The sequence below is a fragment of the Mchenga conophoros genome, linkage group LG14 (assembly GCF_057382185.1).
Source record: "Mchenga conophoros isolate Kocher_MC1m ecotype Shallow Benthic linkage group LG14, M_conophoros_male_GT1.1, whole genome shotgun sequence".
NCBI lineage: Eukaryota > Metazoa > Chordata > Actinopteri > Cichliformes > Cichlidae > Mchenga > Mchenga conophoros.
In genome coordinates this window covers 20,547,823-20,562,870 of record NC_140539.1, presented here as the reverse complement: position 1 = coordinate 20,562,870, position 15,048 = coordinate 20,547,823, and the positions used below count along the sequence as shown (strand labels likewise).

General features: G+C 40.7%; 1 protein-coding gene across 1 annotated transcript in view; it reads left to right on the top strand.

Moving 5' to 3' along the window:
• LOC146559641 (cGMP-inhibited 3',5'-cyclic phosphodiesterase 3A-like) overlaps positions 1–15,048 on the top strand; it is a 72,326-nt gene that overhangs the window by 33,607 nt on the left and 23,671 nt on the right. The window contains exon 2 of the mRNA XM_085243285.1: positions 12,982–13,227. Coding sequence (XP_085099411.1) covers positions 12,982–13,227 — 246 coding nt within the window. The remainder of the gene's footprint in view (positions 1–12,981; positions 13,228–15,048) is intronic.

The following is a 15,048-nucleotide window of genomic DNA, read 5'->3' as shown; positions in this document are numbered from 1 at the left end:
CGAGTGAGTGGCTCTCTTCGAGCTGAACGTTAATGATGCAGAGGAGGCACTCAGCTAGTACCATGGGGCGCCACCAGGACAATCTTCTTAAACAGGTCCAGTATTGGTTTGATTCACTCTTGGCATAGGCTGCTTGTTCTCTATGCTTTGTGTGTGTGTGTGTGTGTGTGTGTGTGTGTGTGTGTGTGTGTGTGTGTGTGTGTGTGTGTGTGTGTGAGCGCTCGTGCATACACATGTGTGCAAGCCATTTTATCAGTAATGATGAGATGGTTTAAATAGGACAACTTGAAGCAATGTCTAAATTAAGCTTCTTGATAGAGCCTAGTTTTTAGGTCACAGAGTCTGGCGTTCATAAGAAGGAGAGTGAAGCCTCTACTGAGAGATTCACTGTCACTGTTGTTCTTAGGTGAAGTAGTGCTGGGGAGAAGCAGTTTTATCCGACTCCAGCACAATGGTTTGTGTAGTTTATCCACCTTTAATCCAAACACTCTTTAATCAATATCTGCTGATCTGTGTTTGCATTTCAGTTCTGCCGAGTATGAGCAGGAGCTAAAGGAGCATTCATTGCAGAGATACAATTTTGCAAAGAAATGTAGCCTCTGGAGCATTAACAATCTTCAACTGCTCCCCTTCCAAAATATATACCATCCATTATTAAACAATCAATTGATTTACTTAAGGATTAACTGTTGGTCCAGCGATGAAATCCTGTAACTGTTTGTAAATCTTTAATAGTCCTCTTGGCGATTACAGAATTCAGAATATGAACTTGGCCGCTGGCAAGCCGTGTTAAATATCACTACTCCTGAATTAGTTCATAAATCTGAGAGGAATGAGTTTTTTTTTCATATTTTATTCTTTTATTTACTTCATATACAGGAAAAAAAAAACATTTGTCAGCTCTCCACTGTAGTGCTGTATTTACAGTTGTTGTAGATGAGACTGTGGAGGAGCTCAGCTGGTCTGCTAGGGTGAGCTGTTCTCTTTTTCACTTGATTGGCCATGGCCTGCCTGTGGCCATAGCTTCTCTCTTTCTATGTGCCTATCACTCTCTTTCTCCCGTTCTCTCTTTCCATCCCTCTTTTTTGCTTAACTCTCTCTCTCTCGGCTCTCACCATCTGCCTTTATGCCTGATCTGCCTGCATATTTTCTAACTGTCTCTCAGGAGAGGGCTGGGGGATGGGGGTAGAGAGGAGAGAAAACTGTTATAGTGGGAAGTGGTGGATATGGGAAACCTGAGGAAAAATCCTTTGTGTATCATCTTCATTTGTGTGGAAAGAGTTTGAAACTTGTATTTGACTTGAATGTATATTCCCATGGTTATAAAATCACTTGACATATTATTAGGTACACTTTGGTAGTACCAGTTTGGACTCATTTTGCATTGAGAACTGACCTAATTCTTTATGGCTCAGATTCAACAAGGTGCTGGAAAGAGATTTTGCTCTATATCTGGACACACACGCACACACACACACACACACGCACACACACACACACACACACACACACACACACACCCTGCTTCAAGGTAAGGGTTATGGGTATGCTCTTCTGCACACCTTGGTTGTAGTGAGCGGATGTTTCAGTTACCGTTGCCTTCCTATCAGTCATTTTCCTCTGACCTCTTGGCATTTTCACCCAGAGAAATGCCTCTCACTGGATATTATTTCTTTTTCTGGCCATTTTCTGTAAACTCTAAACTAAACTAAAGATCGCTGAGCGGTAAAAATCCCAGCAGATCAACAGTTTCTGAAAGATTCAGACCAGCCTACCCAGACCAACAATCACGCCACCATCAAAGTCACTTAAACCACCTTTCTTTTCCTTTCTAATGTTTGGTTTGAACTTAATTGGTCTTTAGTTTTAATTGCTGCCATGTGATTGGCTGCTCAGATATTTGCATGAACCAGCAGTTGAACAGTGTCATAAAGCGGTCCCTGAGTGTATATTTACAGTATATACATAAACTATGAACCCTTTGAGGTCAGGACTTCAAATCACACCAAAAATAAAAGGTAAAAAAAAATTTCTTTGGAATTTTTTGAGCACTGTGGTGTTTTTCCTTTTTGACCACATTCTATGTGTGTCAGTTCAAATGCAATGGAGAGTGGTTTAACCTTTAAACACTGATGATGCAGTTTGACAAGTAAACCAAATGAGGATCTCTGTGGTTTCATAGGAGCCTGGCATACACAGATCTCTTTTTATTTCTCTGTGTACATCACCAGAGTCCAGTCGATTTGTATTCTGTTACAGTGAACTCAGTTTGAGAAAGTTTTATGACCCATGTTTCTATGTGCACTACATGCTGTCTCGGTCTGATCCCAAGGCAGGTTCTTGTACATGCATACCTCTGTGTTTGTGTGTGTGTCTTTATGCACATCTTCATGTGTCCACTGTTGATTTACTCATTGACCATTGCTCCCCCAGTTGTAGCCTGTGGCCCTTCATACTGGGAGAAATCCATAAACTCCTTCCTCACCTTTACACCAACATGTTTCAAAACAGATCTCTGTAGCATCCATCAGCTCAAATTCTTTTGCATGATGTACTGAATGTACTAGCAAATGCACAGACATTAAATTTGATTTTCTAATCTAAATTCATTGCAAGACAATAAATTAATCTAGGAAGTTAAATATCAGAGAATATCATTGCCATAAAACAGCTACATCATGTCTCCGTGTCTGGGTGGGTATCTGCAGGTGCACACAAATTGCTGGTTCTACTATGTCACTCCCTCTGTGACATTAGCTCAACAACTCTATTACTGCCAGGTAAGAGGTGAATGTCACAATAGCAGGATGTCATAAAGCTCTGGAGTGGTCTAATGGGTTTTGTTCAGGTTGAGGTAACACATGCACACTACCGCGCACACGCATGTACAGACACATGCTCTTCCAGTAAACTATCACCTACGTCCTTGTTGCATTTACTCATCACAACTCCTGATGTGTTTGAAGAGCTAATAGATTTTGTTTAAAGAAGCAAATTTTGAGAATCAGCTGTCACTTAGTTGGAATATGGAGGGGTGCCTCTCCTGTTGCTGTCTCATCTTGATCTTTTTTTCCTCTGGACCAAAAAAGAATTGAATTAATAAAAATCCTCAAGCGGGTCACTCACGAGCCTGAGATATAAAAATAACACTTTAAAGTCCAACCAAAGTGAAAAAGTTTGGCAGGGATACAAGCAAAGTGGCAAAAGCAGAGGTTGCTGCCAGTTGTCAAGCCTCGCAGCCTCAGGGGGCAGGCAGATGGGAAGGCTTATGGATGGAGTGATCATGTGAGCTAAATTAGCTTCATGTGCTGCCACAGTGAGGAAAGAAAGATACAGAAGGAGAGGGGGTGGGGGTATAGTGGAAAATATTGTTCTTTGATTTGTCTACATTAGTAATGATCTAGTTTTTAATAACCATGAGTCACTGTTTTATTTTCAGTATTCTCCTAATTCTAGTAAATTTATTATTATTATTATTATTAGGGCTGAACGATTATGGAAAATAATCTAATTGCGATTTTTTGCCCCAATATTGCGATTGCGATGCGATATGCGATTATTTTTTAAGGTCTTTGTCTTCTGTATTATTAAACAAAGACAAGCAATACATCATATAGTATGGCCAATACTATATTACATTAATTTTAAACTGTTCTTTCCTGGAAGACAGACCTCTGTTATGATGACATGAGGTGATGCATGAATTGATGACTGACATTTTTATTTAACTTCTTCAATCACAACAGTATATTTGAACATACACAATAGTTTATTTTTAGCTTACAAACATCTGAGCATAAAGTGCTGACAAGGAACCCTGGTGTAAACATTAAAATGAAAGTCAGTACAATGTGCAGATTGCAGAAATATACATAAAAAAAATCAGTGGCTTTACCACACTCAGTTTTTCGACATCTGTGAACTACTAGACAGTCATTCAATTAAAAAATAATATTAAATAAATAAAACTAATAAATAAAAAATACACACATCTTACTGATCTCTGCAGTCAGTAACATTACACATAAAGTGCAAACATAATAGCAATTGTATAAACACACACACAAACACGCCTTTAAAATTTAAAGGCGTGAAATTGGACGGTCTAGTTCTGATTAGGGTCACCGCTGTCTCGGTGGAGTTTAATAAACTCGGCCGTCTGCTTCTTGCTATCTAAAATATAACCAGACACTGGTGTAAATTCTCGACTGTCTCATACTTCTGTTTAATAAGTTTTCTGTTTGACGTTTAGTCAGCTGTGTGAAAACCAAGGAGGAACCCACCCGGGGGATTAATAAAGTTTTATTTTATCTAATCTAATAACTTTAATCTCAGCCAAACCGATTTACTCACGAACAAACAAAACACTGAAAAAAGCCCAACAATAACATTTTTAGGTTGTCTAAGTGACTTATATATTACGTTTAACCCGAGCAGCGAAACTCCGCGGTGATCTGAAAATGATGTGCCGGGAGTTGTGCCGTTCTCGGCCGCATCAGTAACCCTCGAGCTCCCGGCTAGCTGTCGAGCTGGTGGGTAGCAGACGCCTCTGAAAACGTCGAAGCACTTTTGCAAATATGGGATATCTTGATAAACCGAGCAGATATTTGATGTTTACACAACTACTTTCTCGCCTGAAAATATTTTAAAAGTTTATTTTGTGACCCAGAAAGATTAGTATGAGTAATTTTAAAACTTAGTAGCGGCCGCCATTGTTGGAAACTGGAGTTTGGCTGGGCCGCGCTATGAATTCTGGGATATGGTAGTAATTTGGACAGCCTTCGGCGCGTCGCTGTGACGTAATCGGTCTACAAATGCGGCCTCAGGAGGATGCAGCCCATGAATTTGGACATGTCCAGAGTATAATCGCAGCCTTTGCGGTTAGAAAATTGCACTTGATCATGTCGCGATATTATCGCAAATGCGATATATCGTTCAGCCCTAATTATTATTGTTGTTGTTGTTGTTATTATTATTATACTGTGCAAAAGTTTTAGGCAGCTGTGGGAAAAATTCTGTAAACAAAGAATGCTTACAGAAATATAAATGATTGTTTACTGGCCCCAAATGTATTCTGCAGCAAGACAACCACCCCAAACATAAAGCCAAAGTCATTAAGAACTATCTTCAGCATACAGAAGAACAAGAAGTACTGGAAGTGATGGTATGACCCCCACAGAGCCCTGATCTCAACATCATCAAGTGTGTCTGGGATTGCATGAAGAGACAGAAGGATATGAGGAAGCCTACATCCACAGAAGGTCTGTGGTTAGTTCTCCAAGATGTTTGGAACAACTTACCAGCCGAGTTCCTTCAAAAACTGTGTGCAAGTGTCCCTAGAAGAATGGATGCTGTTTTGAAGTCAAAGGGTGGTCACACCAAATATTGATTTGATTTAGATTTCTCTTTTGTTCATTCACAGCATTTTGTTGATTGACTTGATTAACACTTCCATTTTTATGCATTCTTTGTGTACAGCATTTCCTCACCTGCCTAAAACCTTTGCACAGTAATGTATATTTATTGCACCTGCAGACGTTATTGGCCATGGAAACCTGTGCCACACACTTTTTGTGCTGATGTTACAGTTTTTTCTGATAGCTTAAGCACATTTTTTGTAACTATTGGCTAATTTTGCAAAACTCTTCACACAAATAAGAAAACCTGTCACCCAATCATCAAAACATTGTAGTTCTCTTGCAAAAGCAAACACAGCTAGATTAACTCTTCACACCTTCGTAAAAATGGTGTTTCCGTATCAAACAGTACACACAAGCCATCATCTACTAAGCACACAATGTGCCAACTGCACACTGATGGTATGAATACAAAACACATCTGGCTTTTGCTTTCTCTGTGCACAAGGTAGGCTATGTCAGTGTGAGCTCATACTTCTGTCATAGATCCATAAGCATAGAGGGATCCAAACTTCAAGTACTGGTGTTTATTCAAACACATCAAAACAAACACAAGTGTTTATTTCCAAGTATAGGATTATTTGCAATCGCCATAATGACTATATGGGTTACTTGGTCTGCAGTGAACATGCTTCCTCTGCCCCAGCATCTGGTCATCTAGCAATTCTGTAAAGTAACAATTTCAGTATTTCTACATCAATGGTATTGGTGTGTTTCTCATTGGCATATGGCAGTGCTACAAATCTTTGTGCGAAGTGACTGTACTAACCGATTCTCATTTCAAAATGTCCCTATGGTACTTGCTACAGTGTAGCGGCTCGAGTTAGGCTGGACCCGTTGGCCAGCTACCCTCAGGGTCATTCCACGGTTGATTACATGGTCCACTATTGTAGCTCTGATGTCATCAGCAATTCTATTTCTTACTCTTCCTACCCTTCCTCTCCCCCCTCCTCATCTTCCTCTCCCCCTCCTCATCTTCCTCTTGCTCCTCCTTGTCCTTGTCGTCCTCTTCATCCTACTTCTTCACCTCCACGTCCTCTTCCTCGGCCTCCTCTACTTCTCACTCTTTCTGCTCCCTCCATTGTACTCCGCACACACAGCTTACCTGTAATATAGTGCTTAGGCTGATTGCAAAGTGAACTAATTATCTAAAAAAGTTTTGACATGTGAAAGTGTGCCAGACAGTTGGCAAATTAGTGTTAATGATAGCCATACATGTGTATACTTTTGCTAGGAGTGTGTTGGAAATTTGGTAATTGAGTGTTGTGCAGTGAATTGTGCCTACAGTTTTGCAAAGTGTGTGTTACAAAATTGCAAACTGAGTGCAAAGCAGTTTTTGTGCTTTTAGTTTTGCAAACTCAGTGAGTGGTTTTGCTATAAGTCTGAATAGTTTTAGAGATTGTGCTACAGGAATCACAGTTAGGGTTTAAGCATTCAGAAAAAACTGTAATGTCAGATAAAGTTTGGAACTCTATTACAGTTTTTTCTGAATGCTTAAACCCTAACTGTGATTCCTGTAGCACAATCTCTAAAACTATTCAGACTTATAGCAAAACCACTCACTGAGTTTGCAAAACTAAAAGCACAAAAACTGCTTTGCACTCAGTTTGCAATTTTGTAACACACACTTTGCAAAACTGTAGGCACAATTCACTGCACAACACTCAATTACCAAATTTCCAACACACTCCTAGCAAAAGTATACACATGTATGGCTATCATTAACACTAATTTGCCAACTGTCTGGCACACTTTCACATGTCAAAACTTTCTTAGATAATTAGTTCACTTTGCAATCAGCCTAAGCACTATATTACAGGTAAGCTGTGTGTGCGGAGTACAATGGAGGGAGCAGAAAGAGTGAGAAGTAGAGGAGGCCGAGGAAGAGGACGTGGAGGTGAAGAAGTAGGATGAAGAGGACGACAAGGACAAGGAGGAGCAAGAGGAAGACGAGGAGGGGGGAGAGGAAGATGAGGAGGGGGGAGAGGAAGGGTAGGAAGAGTAAGAAATAGAATTGCTGATGACATCAGAGCTACAATAGTGGACCATGTAATCAACCGTGGAATGACCCTGAGGGTAGCTGGCCAACGGGTCCAGCCTAACTCGAGCCGCTACACTGTAGCAAGTACCATAAGGACATCTTGAAATGAGAATCGGTTAGCACAGTCACTTCGCACAAAGATTTGTAGCACTGCCATATGCCAATGAGAAACACACCAATACCATTGATGTAAAAATACTGAAATTGTTACTTTACAGAATTGCTAGATGACCAGATGCTGGGGCAGAGGAAGCATGTTCACTGCAGACCAAGTAACCCATATAGTCATTATGGCGATTGCAAATAATCCTATACTTGGAAATAAACACTTGTGTTTGTTTTGATGTGTTTCAAATACACCAGTACTTGAAGTTTGGATCCCTCTATGCTTATGGATCTATGATAGAAGTATGAGCTCAAACTGACATAGCCTACCTTGTGCACAGAGAAAGCAAAAGCCAGATGTGTTTTGTATTCATACCATCAGTGTGCAGTTGGCGCATTGTGTGCTTAGGAGATGATGGCTTGTGTGTACTGTTTGATACGGGAACACCATTTTTACGAAGGTGTGAAGAGTTAATCTAGCTTAGTTAATCTTGCTTTTGCAAGAGAACTACAATGTTTTGATTATTGGGTGACAGGTTTTCTTATTTGTGTGAAGAGTTTTGCAAAATTAGCCAATGGTTACAAAAAATGTGCTTAAGCAATCAGAAAAAACTGTAATACTACTCTGCTACTCTATTACTGCTTTAGCAAAGCACTAGTGACTTTTACTCTCTCTGAGTCTCAGGACTTGCTAACCCTGCTCTGTTACTTTGTGTGGTCTGCTACTTTTAAATTGCTGTGGTTCCCAAACCCTTGCAATAACACCACTTACAGTTGATAGCTAGGAGGCATGAAATTTAACAAATTGCAGCTCTGGCATCCTATTAAGGACCACAGTTAAATCAGTGAGTTTTTTTGAAATAGCCCATTCCCAGACTGCATGACCAGGTTCTAGTTTATACACGTGTGGCAAACACAATAGCTTAAAAAGTTTGGAATGAATTCTGACAAAACCTTGTAGAGGTTTAACTGGCTAACATCTACAGACATCCACAGATGACAGTATGATGGTAGGTCATTATTATTTGTTTTATATATAATACAAAAACTACCAGGACTGAAATGAATAGCAACAGATTTTGTTCTATAACTTTAACATTATCCTACTGATGTAATTTAATCAACAACAAAAGTTGGGTCCTTGGTATTAAAATATAGCATAAGTGTAAGAAATAAAAGAAAAGGTAGTCTTCCACACTTGACCTGAACTTTCAGGTCTTAGATCAATTTCTAAAAGTGCTCTGGATATCAAAACTCAGTACTACAACACACAGGCTGGTGGTTTAGGGACAAAATATGAGAGAGTTTGAATCAAAAGTAAAAAATATGCAACACTTTGTTACATATTAGTATTTGACAATTTCAAGTATTAAAAGCTGGAAAAGTTTTTCTGTTTTAAATCCTATATAGAGACCCTCTGTTCCCATATCACCAAACCCCAAACCAAAAATCTGCAAAAATAACTTAAGTATTTAAAAAATGACAAAAAAAGAGTAATATACATCCTCAACCGGACCAAAATATAAAACAGTTATTTGTGAATTATGAAACACTACTAGGTCTATGTCTCTCTGTTCTAATTGCCTTTTAGTAAATGATTTAATAATTGATCCACATATTGATTCATTCTGCCTTACAGAGGCCTGGTTACAACAGGATGATTATGTTAGTTAAATGAATCAACACTCCTGAGTTATACCAATGTCAGAATCCTCGAAGTACAGGCCGAGGAGGAGGAGTAGCAGCAGCAATCTTCCACTCCAGCTTATTAATCAACCATAGACACAGAAAGAGTTTATATTCATTTAAAAGCCAAAGACTTGGCCTTGTACACCATATACCATAATTAGAAAATGGCAAAAAATAGTTTGGTCCCACATTCGCTGTTGTGATTGGTGTGGGGGTAGGGATAGGCTTGGGGCGTCGGGGGATTCCCCAGGAGCGTCTTCCTTGGAGGGCTCAATCCGGGGTTGCGGTCATGGCCTGTTAAGGGCTCTTAGGTGATGGTTTCCTCGTGGCTGCGTGCAGCGGGGATAGGGGAGGGTCTGTGCTGACGGACATGGGTTACTGACCTGGTAGCCTGGCTGCCCCTAGGTGGGTCCGGGGTGGGCATGGGGTTCTGGGGGTGCTCCGTCTCCGGGCCGGGACCCTGGCTGGGCCTTGGGAGCTTGTGTCCTGGTTGGTGTGTCACCGGGGTTGTGGGCGGGTGGGCATATGGGAGCTCAGCCCTGGTGCGGGTTGCCACCGGTGCATCAAGCCACCTGAGGGTCTCTTTAACTGATGGGAGAGGCTGTTACATCTTTGCAGGAGGTCTCCTCTCTCCAGGAACTCACTCTGCAGGTGGGGGAGAGATATAAGAGAGGTGGAGGAAGAACTCAGCCTGGGTGTCTATTGTCTTGTTTATTTATTTATTTAGGACAGTGCATGTTAATGAACATAAATGTAAAAAAAAAAAAATTACATGAATGTAAACATACCAGATTATAGCCAAGGGCTAATTTCCATCTGTTGTCCTTAAGCATAAAAATAGACATAATAATTCATAAAAAATTCATCATTCATTCATAATAAAAACTCCATCACCAAACTTACACATACACACCATTGTGTAGTCTGGGAGATGAGTGGATGATGGGGTGGGTGCAGTTTTCTCTGTGGTGGGGTTGGATGGGCTGCCCCTGCTGACCTGGGCCCCAGTCCGGATGGGCCTGGGCCCCCTTGCCCTGGTAGGTTCCAGAGTGTGGGGGTGCCTACTGGGGTCAGCGGGGGAGCTAGCCCCCAGGGAGGGGCCTCTGTCCCCTTCTGGCTGCCTGTGCCACAATTTTATCTCACAACTTAGACATTCACATTACTCACACTCTCATTACACATACATATAGGACCTTGGGGGTGGGCACGCTACACGGCATCCAGAAGACCGTCAGGGTGTACGACCTCACCTCTGGCGCCGTTGCCCACCTCTCAATTTTAAATACACGTAGACATTGAGGGCTATCGGGAGGGGCTATGCGCTTACCTGCTGCTCTCTGGCAGGTAGCTCCATGCCCTCCTGGGTATTAAATGCACCTTAGAACACACATGCATCAACACTACATATGAGCGGGCGGAGGGAGGTTTGGAGTCTTCATACACCCCCATTCTCTGTTGCCTGTTGGGGCGGGGGGCTGGGAGGAGGAGTTGGCCATCCGATTGGGGTCTGGAATGTGGGGCCTCCCTGCTGCTGCGGAGTCCGGGCGGTCTGCTTCTCTCCACCCCAGGGAAGAGGGTAACACTACCTGGGTCTGGGTGCAGTTTCCCCCTCTAGGGGCAAGAGTACCTAGACCTGGGGTATAGAGTACGCTTGGGGAGTGTGATTGTGTGTACAGTGTCTATTTATGTCTGTCTCCACATTGGATGAGTGCTGAGTATTTGCATATGAGAGCATGAGGGTGGGAATGGATGTTCGTATCTGTGTGTGCCTGTTTGTCTGTGTCCATATGTCAGGTCAGGTATCAGACGCCACCTCTCTAGGGACTATCATCCACTGATCCACTAAATCAGTTTCTATCTGACTTCTGGCATTATATAAATAAAATTGAATTGAAGTGATCTTTTTGAAATCACAATAGAATAGCATTTTATTTAGACAGAGACATTAAATAATAATATTTAATATCAAATCTTAGTTTGGGGAACTGATCCCTGCAAGCATCAAAGTTTAACTTTTTCAGCCCAATTATTTAAGATTTTAAATTATAAAAATCTTTAAGATTTTTATCTTTTGCTTTTTTATCGAAAGGAGACATGTCCAAAAAAAAAAAAAAAAAAAAAAGACCAGTAGCTAAACAGAAAAGGTACTGATCCTTCACAGGTTCAAAAGCATTATTTTATGGCACAGATCATGTAAGCTTCAGTGAAGAGACACAATACTCGATCACTTCTACATCATTTAAAAGTAGAATGGGAGGGAGAGCCTTCAGTTTTCAGGCCCCTCTTCTGTGGAACCAGCTTCCAGTTTGGATTCGGGAGACAGACACTATCTCTACTTTTAAGATTAGGCTTAAAACTTTCCTTTTTGCTAAAGCATATAGTTAGGGCTGGACCAGGTCACCCTGAATCCTCCCTTAGTTATGCTGCAATAGACGTTGGCTGCCGGGGGATTCCCATGATGCATTGAGTTTTTCCTTTCCAGTCACCTTTCTCACTCACTATGTATTAATAGACCTCTCTGCATTGAATCATATCTGTTATTAACCTCTGTCTCTCTTCCACAGCATGTCTTTATCCTGTCTTCCTTCTCTCACCCCAACCGGTCGCAGCAGATGGCCGCCCCTCCCTGAGCCTGGTTCTGCCGGAGGTTTCTTCCTGTTAAAAGGGAGTTTTTCCTTCCCACTGTCGCCAAAGTGCTTGCTCATAGGGGGTCATATGATTGTTGGGTTTTTCTCTGTATCTATGAAGCGCCTTGAGGCGACTTTTGTTGTGATTTGGCGCTATATAAATAAAATTGAATTGAATTGAATTGAATCTTTTACACTATACAGTCTATTTCCTTAAGCCATTCACTGACAAAAAATAAGCATCTTCTTTAGGAACTAGTCTTCTTAATCTTTTGATCTTTAATTGTTGCCTTGCATCGTTTAATTATGGCATTAATCAAAAAAGCTATTTATTTTAACTTTTCACTTAATTAAGCACAGCAAGATTGGTGAATTCTCTCAAATGTCAGTTCTTTATCTTTCTCAAGGCTCACTTTATTGCAGACACTGCATTTTGCATGCAGAGAATATGTACATGTAGAAACTGCCTTGTGTGTGTGTGTGTGTGTGTGTGTGTGTGTGTGTGTGTGTGTGTGTGTGTGTGTGTGTGTGTGTGTGTGTGTGTGGGGTGACATGTTTGGTTGTGTGATGGAAACTGGTATAAACTAAAGAGAAGCTGATTAACCGATGTTGACATTAATGGTGGAATCCATGACTGAAACAACACGTGGCCTACCTCTGACACAGATGAGCCTTTGGGGTTTATCAATCAGTATGTTGAATCAATAATAGCTAAATATAGAACAAAAGGTGGAGGGGTAGGAGGAGTGGGGCTTGTTAGTCAGTTTTCAGGATTTTGACCACTCTCATTACTTATTATTAACCTGCTGTAACCATATAGTACAATCGTAGGCTAAAGGCAATTGTTTCATCTTATTTATTTGCTTTATTTTATTTATGCTTTATGCTCAAAACACACACACATATACACACAGACAATGGTTGCGCTGCTGTGCAACCACAGTATACAGACAAACATTTTTCCATTCTCTTTTAGATAAAAAAACTTTAGTATGCATCAGTGTGTAAAGACTTTTTAAATCCACAACATGACTGTATTACACAAGAAAAAATGAACAATGGATTATTAATTATTCACCTTTTCTCTCATTTTGTCTTCTAGTCATCGGGCACCAGTGTGGTGGTGGACATCGCAGTGATGGGTGAGGCTCATGGTTTGATCTCAGACCTGCTGGCAGACCCATCATTGCCCCCTAACACCTGCAGCTCTCTGAAGGCTGTCAGCAATCTCCTCAGCACCCAGATCAACCTCCAGCCACTCCACCGACCTCGCACCCCTGCAGACACCCACACCTGCTCTGACTCTGAAGATGGGCCAGAAAAAACAGAGAGACTCGCTATTCCAAAGGTTATTGCTTGTCTTTCTAGAAAAGTTGAGTTTGTGTAGTTCTGGCTGTTTTGTGGAATTTTACTTACAGCTAAAAACAAAGTTTTGTCTGGTCTTCCAAAAGGAGAAGAAGAATCACTACTATTCAGTGTAAGATTTACAGTTATTGTAGATACATATGTTTAACTGTTTAGTGTGCTAGGCAAAGCAGATAAACGTGAATAGAAAAGTCAGTGCCAGTGCAAATTGTAGACACAGTTCTAAACCATAAATGTTAAAAGTAGGCTCAGTGGCTCACACAGTTTTTAGGTTACTGTTTTGAACACTTGTGTTTGTCCTGTTGCCGTCTTGTTTTTCTGCTTTTTATTTTAACTGGTTGTGACAATGCTTGGATAAAATATAAAAATATGTATTCCCCAAAGGTTGGTAAAAACTTCCTTTTTTACTTTAGTCGCATATTTATATTTTTTACAGATTTGTCTACAAACACTGCTCTCCAAGCTGTGAAACGTGCAAGCTAGAAATGGAGACATGTTTTTGAAACAGGCTGCAGAGCTGAGCTATAACTGTTTACTTTGAAGGCAAAGCTTGTTCATTTCTAATTTGCGTCACATATTTTCAAGTTTTGCATACCACTTGGTTAGTAATTTGCAGGTTTTTGTAGACAAACATGAATAATGACAGGCAACCATGGCAACCTGCTAGCAACAAAACCAATCAGGGAGCAGTTTGTGGTGCAGCACCTTATTGCAACTAGTTTTACCAAGCAACAGCCAGAAAACTTTGGGAAACACATTTTTCCATAGGAACCAGTGCTGAACCAATAGTCAGCTCAATGTGTGAATAATCTCACACGAGAAACCTCAGTTAGCTAATGCTAGCTAAGTAGCATGCATAGATAAAAGTGTGGGGTTTTCTTTCTTTTTTTTCCTTTTTTATCTTTGTTGTGATCGTAGTTTTGGGTAGAACGGGACTAAAACAAAAGTAATGACAGAAAAAATTAACAGCCTCCAGCTTTGGGTGTGTGTTTTAGTACAACCAAATGCTAAACTATGGCGTTATTTTTGTGCCACTATTCTGAGCGCACGTTAAAAAAAAAAAAATAGAGCGCATGTAAAAACATTTTGCAGGTGCATGTGTTGCATTTTGAGGAGAAATTTATTTTGAGCAAAGAAAAGCTAAATTTGAGTGAACAAAATTAATTGCTGCGTGCAAAAAATGTATTTTAGTGTTTGCTATTATCCATACACACACACAATAGCAGCCCCTCTCGCTCAGTTTTTGCATTTGCGCTCGCTCGCAATGTGTTGCTTGCGCTCTCAACATTTCTTCCCGTGCGCGTTCAACTGTTTCTGTACACAGTTATATTTGTGCCACAAAACCAGCCAGTCACAGACTTGGATGCAAAAAAAAAATCGGATTGGTCTCAGACTGAAGAAGTCACTTCAGTCACAAAAGTCACTTGGATAAACTTTTGGAGATTTACTTTCCTGGATGATTAAGAATGCATCAAGACATATATATGTATGATTTGTATCACCTTCATGTTTCCCTCTCACCACATATCCAAACCAATATCATGACCAGCAGCTTTTACAGCTGTGACTCCAGCAAACATCAGCTGATACTAGAAAGTAATTAAATAAATTCTAACAACAGCTGATCAAGCTTGAACGTGCTGATGTTGTTTAGCGCAAAATCCGCTGGTTTCCTCTTTCTGTCGCAAAGTGGGCGATAAACAAACAAGAGAGACAGGACTTGTGGCAGAAAAGCCGATCAGCTGATCATTGATCAGTTTCATGATTGAAGTAGCAACAGGAGAGGGAGGGGAGAGGATGAGAG